A 14,852-nucleotide genomic window follows, 5' to 3' on the forward strand; every position below is an offset into this window, starting at 1 on the left:
TTACTTCTACTGGGAAGAAGAGTGATTCAAGGATCGACAGATGAATCACGCCACTGGAAGCGAAGAGTGATGATTCAAGCATCGACGGAAAACAGAGACGAGGAACCGCATTGAAATCGATCGAGCGAGCGATCAAAAAGGAACCCAAGATTGAAGAAGAGGAGGAGGAACCGCATCGAAATCGAGCGTTACAGTTTTCCGAAGACGAAGCAGCTCCGTCATAACGATCATAATCAAACCATCTGATCGCCTGCATTTCCTGATTGACAGACAACAAAACAGATTTCGTGACAGATTATTGTCTCTGATTCCACAGCACTAGCTCCATACTTTCGAAGCAATGCAAGAACATCGTGGCGATAACGATTTGCTAGTTAGCCCCCCGAGATTGGATGCAGTGGACGATCAAAATATAGATGCATGTTCACTTGTGAGAATCTCATACTGGTTGAACTTCGTAAGCTTAATGCTAAACGCGATTTCTGATCAAACAGTGTATGCATTTCTTTGTGCAGGGCAAGGACTTCAGAAATCTTCCAATCGTTCCGTCAATGGAGCAGCTGTTTTCTGGAGAAAGTATCAGGCAGCTGCCAGTGAACTCAATCCCAACAAGGTGTCCAAGCGTTGATGCACATTTAGCGACTCATTTCCGATTGATGCAGGAAGATTGCATTGCACCAATGAGGGATGGCCTCAATGAGCTTCGCCGCAACTGCAGAGACCCCAGTCTCTACGTCTATTCGAGTGCGCGACTGGTAGGCGATCGCTGTGGGAGAGAGGCCATTGTGCACCGCATATCTTTTCGTGTCAGTGGAAGAAGAGTGGCGGATTGGGAATCCTCAAAGCGCCTCATGTATGGCTCTCTTCTCTGCATTTCACACGACGACTTCCAGACATTCCTATGGGCAGTCGTTGCCAATGATTCTCCAACGCTTCTGTCCCGGAATTTGGTTGATGTTCAGCTCCTGGAAGAATCCCATGAAGGACTGAAATCTAACGTCGAATACACAATGGCTGAATCGTCTGCTGCTTATTTTGGGGCGTACTTCCATGTTCTTAAGACTCTACAGAGACCTGAAATGGCCAACCTTCCTTTCAAAGAGCACCTCATATCTGTGGAACCAGCTCCCATAGAAGAACCTCTCTATATCAAATTCCGGAAAGGACAAGATATTTACGACTTTGAATGTGCTTTTCCAAGTTTGCGGGAGGAGTTGCCCACCAGCAAATTGCACATTCTGCAAGATTGGCCTGAATGGACGTCCTCCCTGGACAAAAGCCAGATTGCAGCTTTGAAGCACGGTTTGACCAAGAAGCTTGCCCTTATTCAGGGTCCTCCTGGCACAGGTAAAACCTTCGTTGGCCTCTTGATTGTGAAAATCTTGTTGGAAAACTTGAAGAACTCTACTTTCCGTCCAATTCTGGCACTCCCTACCCATGTAAATAAGAACCGTCCACGTCTGGCTCTCCCAACCCATGTGAACAAGAACCATCCACTTCTGGCTCTTCCACGTGAGCAGACGGCAGGAGGGCCTATTCTCATTGTGTGTTATACTAATCATGCATTAGACCAGTTTTTGAAGGCCATATATGGTCAAGAAAAGAATGTGATCAGGATAGGTGGACAATCAAAATCGGATGAGCTGGCAGAATGCAACTTGAGAACACTCCTCAAAAAGCAGAACAACCGGTCTGATAATAAGTTGTATAAAGCAAAGCTTAAGGAAGCTCGGAAGAAAAAAAACGAGCTTGAGGCTAAAATTCTTCAGCAAGTAGACCGAACGAAGCTAAAACTTGCTACCATGGGCTCATTACGTGGTGTTGCTACAGAGGAGCAAATCCAGTCTCTCTTTTATCAAGGCTGTGATCCAAAAACAGTCGTACAAATATGGGTGAATGAAGGGGATAGAGAACCGGAAGAGAAGAGCAATCCTGAACTTGCAGTGCACAATGCCTACAATGTTTTTAGAATGAATGTTAATAGAAATGGTTATTATCTGCAGTCACAGGTTAAATCGGTTTGGGCGTGTGTACCTGAGTGTAAAGCTCCTGAGAGCAATGGGATTCTAGACAGTTCTGGTAATGTTACATCTAGGATACCTGTAGTTTTTGAGGTTAATCGTAAGACAGATGCAAGTAAGACAGATGCAAGACAGAAGAGCAGGTCAGATGGTGAAACACTTCAAGGAAAGACCATAAGTGTAATTCCAAATGAGATGGTTTCTGTTCAAGTACACGAGTGGCCACTGGAGATGCTGGTAAATTATGCAGATGTGTGGTCCTTGGATAAGCGTCCCCGGACGAAACTCCACCAGCATTGGCTGGAAGAAATAAAAAACAATGCTGAACGCACTATTGCATCACTTTCTACTGACTATGAGGTTGCCTGCAAAAGGAAGTTGGAGATAGATGATGAAATTCGTCTTTCACTACTTACAAGTGCCAAAGTAGTCGGAATGACAACCACAGCTGCTGCGCGCTACCATACGATGCTGGAATCACTACAAGCAGAGATAACCATTGTGGAAGAGGCTGCTGAAGTGTTGGAGAGCCACATTCTGGCCTGCTTAACTAGTTCTACGAAGCACTTGATTTTGATTGGAGACCATTTGCAGCTCCGGCCTTCTGTTGCTGCGTACAAGCTTGCTGTGAACCACAATCTGGATGTCTCATTGTTTGAGCGGTTGGTCAGAAGTGGACTAGAGTATGTAACTCTTGAGGTGCAGAGGCGAATGAGGCCTTGTATCTCTAGGCTGATTTCCAGTCTATATCCAATGTTGAAAGATCATGCTTCTGTTTTATCCAGAGAGGTTATCACGGGTGTCAGGTCAAGTGTGTTCTTTCTTAATCATGATGCAATTGAGGGACAGAAAGGTGGTGATAAAACTGGGAAAGTGAATATTGAGGAAGCAAAATTTATAGTGGAGCTGTGCGCTTATTTCCTTAAACAGGGTTATACACACACCGATATCACAGTATTGTCAATGTACAAGGGCCAGGTACAAGAAATTCACCAGCGTCTAACCATGAAGTTAGGAGTGCATTCCTGGAGTGATGAAAGCCAAATGCCTCGCATAACCACTGTTGATAACTATCAGGGGGAGGAATGCAATATCATCATCCTTTCTCTTGTTAGGAGCAATTGCATTCCTTCAAAGGATGGTCCTGGAAAAATAGGTTTCCTGAGCATCTCCAACCGTGTTTGTGTTGCCTTATCTAGAGCCAGAAATGGGCTCTTCATTTTTGGGAATGGAGAACTCCTGGCAGACAGGAGTGATTTATGGAAAACTGTAATTCAAGATCTACAAAGCTTTGGATCATATGGCAACGAGCTTATTTTAACTTGTCAGAAACATCATGGAAAAGAGATGAGGATCTCCAGGCCAGATGATTTCCAACAAGTGCCGGATGGTGGTTGCAACAAACCTTGTGATCACCAGCTGGACTGTGGCCATGTTTGTCCACTACATTGTCATCCAGGTGATCATAACAGTGTTGTATGCCCTCAAAAGTGCCCTGAAAAGCTTCCATGGTGCTGTCATCCATGTGGAAGCTTGTGCCATGGCTCCACGGAGTGTCCTCCATGTCAAGTGTGGCTTTCCAAGGAGCTTCCAGGATGTGGCCATTCTCAAAGTGTTGCCTGCTCCACCTTGATACAGTCCGTTACTTGTAGGGAACCATGTCCAAAAACTCTAAGCTGCGGTCACAAATGCCCTAGTGGGTGCGGGAAAACATGCATTTCTGTCTGCCATGAGCTGGTAGAAAGAAATCTGCCTTGTGGCCACTCGGCAATGATGGCGTGCCACCAGGATCCCCAAGATTACACTTGTAGAGAGCCTTGCAGGGGGATGCTTAGTCCAGACTGCCAGCATGTTTACACAGGTACTTGTGGATCTTGCAAACAAGGAAAACAGCACAATCCATGTCGTGAAAATTGTGCCAGAAAACTTCCCTGTGGCCATAGATGTAGATCTGCTTGCCATAAAGTCTGCCCTCCCTGCTCAATGCCTTGCCGCAGGCGTTGCTCACACCGCCATTGTCAACACAAATGTGGTGATCTTTGTGTTCCTTGTATGAAGCCGTGTCCGTGGAAATGCAAGCATCACAATTGCACCCGGCAGTGTCACGAGCGCTGTGATCGAGCTTGCTGCAATGAGCCATGTGAATTGATGCTTGAGTGTGGGCATCCTTGCCTGGGATTGTGCGGTGAGATTTGTCCCTCTATCTGTAGAATATGCTCTCCCCACTTCAAAGAACCTATTTCACAGAAGTTGATGGATGAGTTCGGGGCCCTCGACCGATTTGTGATGCTTCAAGATTGCGGGCACATTTTTGAAGCTAGTGGACTCGATACTTGGATCTGTTTGGAACACTCCGAGTCTAGCAAGATCACACCCATAAACTGGTGTGCATCGTTGCACCCAAATTCTATATGTTATTTTCTTTGCTTGCTGAAATGTTTCTGACTTGATATGTTCAATTTCATTCCAGAACTTGGTTAGAGTTTGGGTTTGCTTGGAGATGAAAGTAGATCGAGAGCCTTACTGAGCAATGTCTTTTTGCAGCCCTGCATGCAGAGCCCCTGTATTACAATCTTCCCGATATGGAAATGAAGTGAAGACCAAACTTAGCCAGATTGAGGATGTGAAAAAGCTAATCAATAGTTCTGAGCTGGCGAATGAAGGCAACAGGTACCTCATGGATAGTTTTGAGATGACGACTGAAGGCAACCGACGCCTGAGCCAGAAAAGTCAGAATTACAAGCTGGCTGCCTGTAAATTCATAGCTGCAATCAAGCAGAATATATCGAACTTCGAGGCACACTTTTGGTTAGGGTGTACATTTGCTTTGCAATCCAAATTCGAGCAGGCGATCTGCCTCTTCCAATTTGTAGTGAAGAACAGTTCCCTTGCGAGTGCTGCTGAAGGTTTGGACAGCGGACGAAAGAATAAAAACATGGACAGCGGACGAAAGAATAAAAACATGAGCATGCTATCTGGACTTCTGTCACGTGGGAGTATATCTCAAACATACTCTAGGCCAGACAAGTGTTTGGCTATCAAAGCTCTTGTTCAATGGGCATCTGCATTATGCAGGCTAAAAGAATTCTCCACAGCTGTGAAGGCATGTGATATTGTTTTGAGGGAAGAGTCTGAACACAGGGAGGCCTTGAAAACACGAAGCCTTGCAATGAAGGGCGAGGCAAATCATGGGCTAGAGGTTAAGCTGTATGAGGTGGGAGCTAAAGGGCAATGGTACAAGTGCCCAAATGGTCATTACTATGTGGTGAGAGAATGCGAAGGATCTACGCAACTTTCTAACTGCTCTGACTGCAAAGCTCTGACTAAAAGCTTCCCAGGAAGCGTTCAGTGCCCCTGAAAATTTTCAACAGACCAGCAGCTGGACAGACACACCATTGAAGCCAACGTAACCTGATAATTACAAAAGACGTTAGCAACTGCAACATGAGTATAGTTATACTTGCACCAGCACAAAGCCAATTGCTGATGTGCCTGTTCCTTGCAGATTGAGTTGGGCAATCGTGTGATCAGCTTTCTGCGGGAATCTACAAAGCTGATGATAATTCTGCTAGAAAAAGGCCAAGTTTAGAAACGAATGGGTTTGGACTGGTGCAAGTAATTCAAAATATAGTAGGATCTTAAGTACTGATATAAAAAGCAGGTTTCTCAGGTTGCTTCTCAAGACACTATCTTGTTGGAATTTCTTGGAAATGTAAGAATTTGCAAGTCACTCGTTGAGTGAGCTTATTGGATCACCTCATCTTTTTACTTTAAAGAAGGTGATAATCCCACCAAGGCCCTGCTTTTTGTGTTATCGTAGTTAGTGTGCATTATGCTTAAATGTATGCAATGCAATGGTTTTGTCCAATATGCGAATGAGTAAGGGTCTTTGAATGCTATGTTGAAGCAAAAGTAGTCCACCATAGTTTATAGATTCTTTAAGGAAAAGAGAAATGCAAGTAAAGGTAAATGGATATGGGGAAAGGTAGATGAGTAAAAAGAGAGGAGAGAAAAGAGTGTCCATTAAATATGAGTGGAGCCAAGATTATTATCTCAGTGCTTTTAAGAGGGCCTCCCTAAACGAGCCAGTGGCTCTAGGGGAGCCCCACTGGCAGGATATATTTGCAGCCCCATGGAGTTGGAGAGCTGGCTCAGCAGGGCTCCCTAGCAGTCCAATGCCAGCCGAGAGAGCTTGAAAACACAGAATCCAGCCCAGCATTGGACTGTTGGGAGGAAAGATACACTCCCATTGGTGGAGAGGGGGAAAGTGCAAGTTGTGAAGCCATTGGAGTATGCAGATAATTTTTAAATCAAGCTTTGTTCTACATGCGGGGATGTAAAATTGATTGCAGAGCCCCCTGTGGTCTCAGCAGCCTCCCTAGCATTTGGAGCTATGCAGGGAGTTGCTCTATTAAAGGTGGTGTCCTAGAAGCTAAATGATAAAATATTTCACCTCTCATGTAGGCCAAAAACTTAGACTATGACTAATCTTAACACTAAATACCCATTAAGATGGTGAATTTATAAATGAACTAACTTCTAAACTAAACAATGATCTTGATTAGCTAAAAAGACTCCATCTCTTCAGAGTCCATAGACCCTTAGCAAGCCAAAAAGAGGCACTATAACTTGATGTTTGTAACGACCAAAGGGTAAAAGTTCACACGAGGAATAAATAGTTATTTGGCTTGAAGATGTCTCACATTTAGTGCTGCTTACAATATCCCTATGTCTCCCATATAGCAAGGCTATGGTGGTCCCTTTGTCTTGTTATGATGAAAATCAATTTCCCACATCTTGTAATATGCCCATCTATTGCCCTCTGCATATTATTGCATAATTTTTGTTTTGTCTATGACTTACCTCGAATCTGCTCTTCTTTCTCATTTGGAGCTCCACTCCTCTTTGTATTTCATGAAAAAATAAAAGTAAGAATCATTAGGACAAAGCATATATGGAAGAGAGAGAGAAATGGAGAAAGTTACTTTTTCCTTTCAATTTGTGGCTTGCTTGTTCTTCTAAACTTCATCCGTCTTCTTTGTATTATATAAATCTAAGGATGTTGCTTTGTTCCTTTTATAAGTATCTCGCTATATTTCTCTATCATTTATTAGGGTGGCTATGTATTATATAAATCTAAGGATGTTGCTACGTTAGTTTTGTAGTTATCTTGCTATATTTCTCTATCATTGTTTAGGGTGGCTCTTCATATTCTAGTGAATTTATAAATGAACTAACTTCTAAACTAAACAATGATCTTGATTAGCAAAAAAGACTCTCCATCTCTTCAGAGTCCATAGACCCTTAGCAAGCCAAAAAGAGGCACTATAACTTGATGTTTGTAACGACCAAAGGGTAAAAGTTCACACGAGGAATAAATATTTATTTGGCTTGAAGATGTCTCACATTTAGTGCTGCTTACAATATCCCTATGTCTCCCATATAGCAAGGCTATAGTGGTCCCTTTGTCTTGTTATGATGAAAATCAATTTCCCACATCTTGTGATATGCCCAGCGATCGCCCTCCATGCATATTATTGCATAATTTTTGTTTTGTCTATGACTTTCTAAGGTTGTCTTGTTGATACTTGCACTAACTTCAATCGCTCTATTTCTTTAGCACTATTTAGGATGGCTCTTCATATGTAATGTTTAATTTTCCTTGCCCCCTATCTCTCCAATTTCTTCTCCTTTTCTATTTTCATGAAAACTAGTCAAACAAGCCATCTCCTTTCTCTTTTCAAGTTTCTCTCCTCTTTCATTCTCACAAAAGAATGAAAGACGATGATGGCAAAAGAGAGATGGAGGAGAAAGAATGATGGAAGACAAACAAAAATGTATAGATAGAGAAAGAGGGAGCATGCTTACCTCTCGAATCTGCTCTTCTTTCTCATTTGGAGCTCCACTCCTCTTTGTATTTCATGAAAAAATAAAAGTAAGAATCATTAGGACAAACCATATATGGAAGAGAGAGAGAAATGGAGAAAGTTACTTTTTCCTTTCAATTTGTGGCTTGCTTGTTCTTCTAAACTTCATCCGTCTTCTTTGTATTATATAAATCTAAGGATGTTGCTTTGTTCCTTTTATAAGTATCTCGCTATATTTCTCTATCATTGATTAGGGTGGCTATGTATTATATAAATCTAAGGATGTTGCTACGTTAGTTTTGTAGGTATTTTGCTATATTTCTCTATCATTGTTTAGGGTGGCTCTTCATATTCTCTCTTCTAGCAGGTGCATATTCTCTTTCTCGTCTACCTCCTTTGACTTATCATGTCAAGTTCCTTTCATTAGAAAGATATAATGATGTAGGGTCTTGTTAATGTGTAGTTATGTAATCAAGTCCTCCTGTCGGTCTATTTAGTCTCTTGTATTTTAGATGATGAGTCTCTATCAGCATATTTAGATCTATAGTCACCTCAAAGCAGCATGATGCGATATCGACTCACATAGGGACTAGAAGTCATTGCCATTGGACTCTAGTTGCCGCCATCAAACCCCTCCATCTGAGACGTCATCCAAGGGTCCTACACGTCGTTGGCATGGAGGAGGAGAGGATGACTAGGACTACAAGAGAGGGTTCTTGTTGGGACAATGAGGTTGCTGACCCCATGCATGTCAGTTGCAACGATACATAGCCAGTTAGTGGGATAGGTAGGCCACTATTGAGACACCCACCCCCACCCTATTATGCACTATGACTTCGAGACCATTTTGTAGTAGGACCCCACAATGATTGCGCACTGTGACCTTGACAGTGACCCAAGAACCATCAGCCATATTGACTACAATCTCAGGTACACCATTTTGGACACCTCCTCATAAGGGTCTTGCGTGTTTCGAGGATGACATAAGAGATTGTCATGGGTCATAGAGGATCCCATGTCATGTCGCGGATGCGGTATATGAGCCTTGTCTTTGACAAGGACTTATTTAAAGATTGGAGATATCAAGCTATTGATAAGATGTACTATATCATAGATGTGCTCTATAGAGAATTTCCTATGGTAGAGTACCTACAGAGGTGCATGCCAGACTACATGTGGTTCACCACAAAGATTAAGGGTTTGAGATGTAGTGAAAAATAGACTATCACGCCCTCATGTATTTTGCAAGGATTGGCACTTGACAAAGGAAGAGAAGAAGAGAACCTTGAGAATTGGATCCAGTTGCAAAAGGTGACACATGCCTGACAACAAAATGTCAAAATTTTCCACTTGGGGAGTGGCTACACGGGTCCCTTCACAAGGTATTTTGTAAGTATCTTTATTACCCACTATCTTGTCAGATAATGTATTTTGTTTTACATGTATTCTTTTTCATACCTATTCTTGCCCTTCTCTTTTCTCATGAACAACTGTTGTTGCAAACTTGTGTGGTTGATCCTATGCTAACCAAGGATGTGTATAATTATGCTTATGCACATAATACTTAGGGTCTCTTTGACAAGCTTGAGAGCGAGGGAGTTCATCTTGATTGTGGATATTACCACATTCAAGGGAAGTTGTTGGTCACTCTTACTTTCATAATATAGCTATCTTCTATTAAGTTATGCAATTTTTGATGTACGTGATAAACTTTTCATTCATGTTGCATGTAGCCTACCCTAGACAAGGGATGTAGAGAGGATGAGAGGGAGCGAGGGATCTAGAAGGCGAGGGGCCTAGAGTCAATGGAGGTGGATGCAAGTATGAGTCTATATACCTACCCTTTTTAGAATTTCGTATGACTGCTCTTGCTGCCTTATACATTCATGCCCCCTTGAGGGAATTTTTGTACTCACACATTGAAGAATGATATGTTCTTCCCCCTTCTAGGGATTTTTTGTAATACATTTTGCTAGACATGTTCATGCCGCTTTGAGGATTTTTGTTATAGAGATCCCATCTCTTTTATGTTAACTTATGGTGGGCTACAATGGGGTGAAAAAATCCCCATTTTGCCCCACCAAAATTGTTTTTTAATTTATTTCATTTCTTGCTAGTATCCATCCGAAAAGTGGCTAAATTAGTTGAGTAAGAGTAGTTATCCTATTTTTAGCTAGAGTAGTGACATTTTATTATGCTTGTAGGTGCCTTAGCTAGAGTAGTTACATGCTAGAAATTACCCAAATTTTCAAAGATCATTCCTTGGTCAGTTTATTGAGCCACATTTGGCCTAGTTCATGCACTAAAAGGGGAATATAATTCCATCACTTTCATGCACAATTTTCATCATTACATTACTCAATTCATGTGCCACATTCAAGAACTATGTAATACATTTTGAGCTTATTTGAGCTCAAATGTTTATGAAAATTCAATGCACTCTTCATCACCATGTTCAACAACATTAAAGGATGTATTTATAAGTTCATTTTGGGAAAATGTTTGAAAGGTATAACAATTTTTCTAAGTACATTTTGGGAACATATTTGAATGGTATAACAATTTTGGGAAAATCTTTGAAACGTATAACATGTGCATCAATTTTACACCCAAGGGTCTGTTTCTAATTAAATTGGCATCAAAGAGTAATGATATTATGAAGAAAGCATATAGAATACTATATGGACATGCAAATTTAAAATGCAACAAGGCTTCATATGCAAGAAAAATATCAAATTCAAGAGCTTGCAAGCATCAAATGAATGAAGTGGATATCAAATTCAAGAACTTGCAAGCACCGAATGGATGAAATGTAAACACATATGTAAATGAAATATTGGTAATAGCAAGCAAGCATCGGGTACCTACATTAGACATAATCTTAGCAAGACATCAATCAATAGTCCGTAAGACAATATTAAAAAGAAGTGACCAAAGTCTCTATAGTCAATAAAATTGTCTAGAGGATACAAGATATTTGATGAGGAGGATATCAAAGACAAAAAGTGTGGTAAATAGATATGCATTATAGTAGAGAAATTCTAGAAATAATATAAAGTGTTAACATCAATGATAACAAAAAAAAGAAATCAGAGGTGGAAGGTTTGAAGGATTGATGACTGACATCAAATTTTTAGCTTCATCAAGTTTAGAATATTAAAGTGGAAATAAGATTTCAATCAAAGAATCAAACACATATAAGTCTCAAACAATGATCATCATCACGCTTAGATTTACCAAATGGGCAAAAAATCATTGAAAAAACACGTGATAGAAAAATGGGAAGAAATCAAAGAATGAGCACCATAAGTAATAGTTATGATGAGACTTCTTTACTCTTCAAGATGCTTGAAGAAAATGGGGAATTCATCCCCTTTATTGATGTAAGATCTCCAAATTGCAATTTCTTTTTTGCAATGCTCAAATTCAACCATTAGAGGATGTAGTATCCTCTAAGATGTGTGCTTGTTGAATAGCCCTCGAGATGGAGATGCAGTCTTGTGAGAGGCCCAGCATGCTAAAGAAGCAAGAGCAAGTGGAGGAGCAGAAGACGATGATGTGGAAGGAGGTGTCAACAATGAAGATGATGAGACTGAGGATGAGGATGAGGATGAGGCAGAGGTAAGAAGTAGGCCCTTCTATAAGCCAAGAAGTAGGCCATTGTGTAGGACATGTAGTGATGATTGGGCTATTGTATAGGATGACAATTTGGATGACAAGTGATGACTAGGTTGTTGTATAAGCTAGGAAGTATTGATGATTGGGTTAGTGTGTATGTCCACAATTTCGAAGACAAGTAATGATTAGATTGTTGTACAAGCCTACAATTTTGTAAACAAATGATGACAAGTGATGACTAGCTTAATGCATAAGCCTACAACTTTGTAAACAAATGGCAAAAAACAATGTAGTACACATTGGTGGATAATGGCACAGAGGCTGCAACAAAGATAAAGAGGAGGGTTTGCAAGCAACAAAAGAAGTGAAGAGAGAGATCAATACTAAGAAGAGAGAAATCATGTTTAGAAGACAAAGAGAGATACATGGTAGGTAGAACTAAAGTGGTAGCATCATGATGATCTGAAGCTATCACATGAAGTGGAATTTTTCTTAAAGTCACTAAGCATACATTATTTTTCCCCTATATATTCTACTTTCCAAACTCTAGAAAAGTGCTATCTTCATGATGGGGGGATGGTTTTTAGCTCTCTCTCTCTCTCTCTCTCTCTCTCTCTCTCTCTCTCTCTCTCTCTCTCTCTCTCTCTCTTAGATAATTGCAAGAAAAGGGTGCAACAAATTGCTTGAATATTTCTGTTGTGAAGTAGCTCAAGCTCTAACTATGGACATCTATAAAAGACTAAAAAAAAGCATATGGAGAAACATAACCACTTGCTTAAAAAGTGGATTGCTAAGGTTTATAGGTATGATGTTGATCAATAATGCAAGTATAATTTTGAGCCTAGCAGTTGAAAGAATTCCAAGTAAGTTTGCCTTCTTAGAGATTTTCACCACACATATATACGTTGGAGGTGGTGGCCTACACCCCTCATTGGGCATGTGGAGCATGGTTAATAGGAAAGAAAACTTTTGAATTGTGGGAAAATGAGAGGGCAGGAATGGAAGGGGGTGGGGAGTGTTGGAGGAGTGTGAGGAGCATTTGAGGGAAGCTTCAAGGCTGGAGAGAAAGAGAGAGAAAACCGCTTCAAGGCTGGAGAGAAAGAGAGATAGAATCTGACCCAGCCCACCATGCCATAATATCTCCAGATTTTGCAGGCGATTTTGTAGTAATGATTTTGCATTCGATGGTCATTATTAGATAGATTTTGCAGGCGTAGCCTTTAGAGAAACGATTTTTGAGGGATTTTGCAGGCCTGATCATTATTAGACTCATTATTAGACGGTAGGAGAAGACCGCATAACTAACACCTTGTAATAGTGAGGAGAACACCATGTAATGACTCATGATGGAAATAGTAATATTGCTCATTCATGCAAATGTGAAGTAAACTAACACATTTCGATAGTTTTCATTTTAGATATGGATTTGAAAATACTACTCATTCTAACTATTGCTAGTAAAATATAGTAATTATAAATCTTTAATTTTTTTCTTGATATTTTAGTCTTTCAATACCAATATATAAATTTGAAAGTTACTTCTCTTTTTATTCATTCATTTTTATTCAATACCTTACTGAATGAAATGCATGGAGGCGTCATTCAAGTTACTATATGCATGAAGGCATCTTGTTCAAAGATTACCATTATTCTAAACAAATAAACACATATTGTTCAATAAAGACCTGCAGTTAAACGACCACCTTGGATGCTAATAGTGACATCCATTTGCATTTGACACTTACAGAGATGAACTTGCTTCTCTCCCATAATCCCTCTCAATGGCTCTTTCAACACTTCTCTTTGCTCCATTCTCTTCGGTCTCCAACACATCTATGCCATTTCTTCTTTTGCCTCCCTCCTTTCGGACCCTTTGTGTAGCTAGCTTTTCTCTTGTTCTTTGGTTGGTGTCGTCTGGTGCTACATCTTGGCTCTAGCATTTGAATCATGCCTTTCTCAGTTTTCATTCGCTTTGGAGAACATGAATCGTTGACCATTCGTTTTGACACTCCTTTCCTGGAGGTTTCATTGGTGGAGCTTAAGGAACACTTTCACATTGAGAACAAGGACATTGAGCTGCATCAAGAAATTGGAATAGATGAGCTTGCCATTGTACTTCCAGTGGTGAACTTAGAGGATGGTCAGAAAGGGTTCAAGATTAGTGGTGGCCAACAATCAACCTTAAGAGTTCACATGTCCTATAAGAGAGGTACTCATGGTGACTTTATGAATCATGAACTGAATAGTGTGGTTTCACTTATAGAGAGCATGCCTTTGAATAGTTCTCTTCATGTTGCACTCAAATCTACAGTTTGGGTGGAGAAGGTTACTGAGCTTCCTCTAACTTACGATGGATATATTGTCTTCGAATTTCCACCTATGCCTAAGGGTTCACCAATGTCTGGAATGGAACAGAATGCTGATGGTCATGTTTGGACAAAATATTCCACATGTTCGCAAGACTGCTTCAATGGTGTTGTGAGAATGAGTAGATGTTCAGGTTATTTGAGATGTTGTAATTTGGATTGTCCTTTCCTTGAACGAATGGGAATTTTAAATGATACACAATGGAAAGGAAAGCTTAGGAGACCTCCTCTACCTGGTCCCATTGATCCAACCTTGGGGTCACTTGTGTGCAAGCATTTTGATGCAATGCCAGAGTGTGTTTACCTATGTAGTGCTATTATATATTATTGCTTTCCCCATGAACGAGTGAAGACAACGAGATGCGCAGTGCATGTGGGTTTCCATGACCATCCAGTTGAAAAAGGTAGAAGTCGAGCAAAGGAAATGCAAGTAGAGGATCTCATTTCAATGCGTGCTAGGTTGAATGGAAATTCCTCTTGCAAAAATATCGAGGTGTCTATGGCACAAGACCTTGTGATGGAGATGATGCTAGCAAAGGATGGGGTTGTTGTGGAGCTGCTAGATGATCAAAAGTTCGAAGAAGTGCTTGAAACCATTACACCAATTACCCACAGAAGGAGGCTTCAGAGAGTGGTGCAGAGCACAAGAAGTGAGGCTAGAGGAGGGGATGGTGGAATGGATTCAATACTTGATTTAAAGAGGAGATGCAAATATCCATACCTACAAAGTATCCTATTTCCTGAACAATTGCAAGATGAACAACAACCACATATCTTCAAAATGTCGACCATTGGTCCAGGATCAGGAGTTGATCTAGTGAATTGCATGTGGCCTGGTGGAAGCTTGGGATCACAATGGGTTCATTTTGACCATGTGCATCGAGTGAGGGGATGGTCAACAATGGGTGCTCATGTGTATGACCCATTCATAAGGGAACTATTAACTATAGCAATATGTGAATTCAAGGTGGAGGATAACC

At 40.8% G+C, this 14,852-nt stretch overlaps 1 protein-coding gene across 1 annotated transcript in view; it reads left to right on the top strand.

Moving 5' to 3' along the window:
- The first annotated feature begins 340 nt into the window (after positions 1–340).
- Positions 341–14,852, top strand: part of LOC147890998 (uncharacterized) — a 28,975-nt gene continuing 14,463 nt past the window's right edge. The window contains exons 1-5 of the mRNA XM_087389126.1: positions 341–430; positions 516–1,478; positions 1,521–4,405; positions 4,566–5,364; positions 5,553–5,636. Of these exons, the coding sequence (XP_087245252.1) occupies positions 341–430; positions 516–1,478; positions 1,521–4,405; positions 4,566–5,364; positions 5,553–5,636 (4,821 nt within the window). The remainder of the gene's footprint in view (positions 431–515; positions 1,479–1,520; positions 4,406–4,565; positions 5,365–5,552; positions 5,637–14,852) is intronic.

The sequence above is a fragment of the Dipteris shenzhenensis genome, chromosome 18 (genome assembly GCF_047967505.1).
Source record: "Dipteris shenzhenensis isolate YYH24624 ecotype China chromosome 18, Dip_SZ_1.0, whole genome shotgun sequence".
Lineage (NCBI taxonomy): Eukaryota > Viridiplantae > Streptophyta > Polypodiopsida > Gleicheniales > Dipteridaceae > Dipteris > Dipteris shenzhenensis.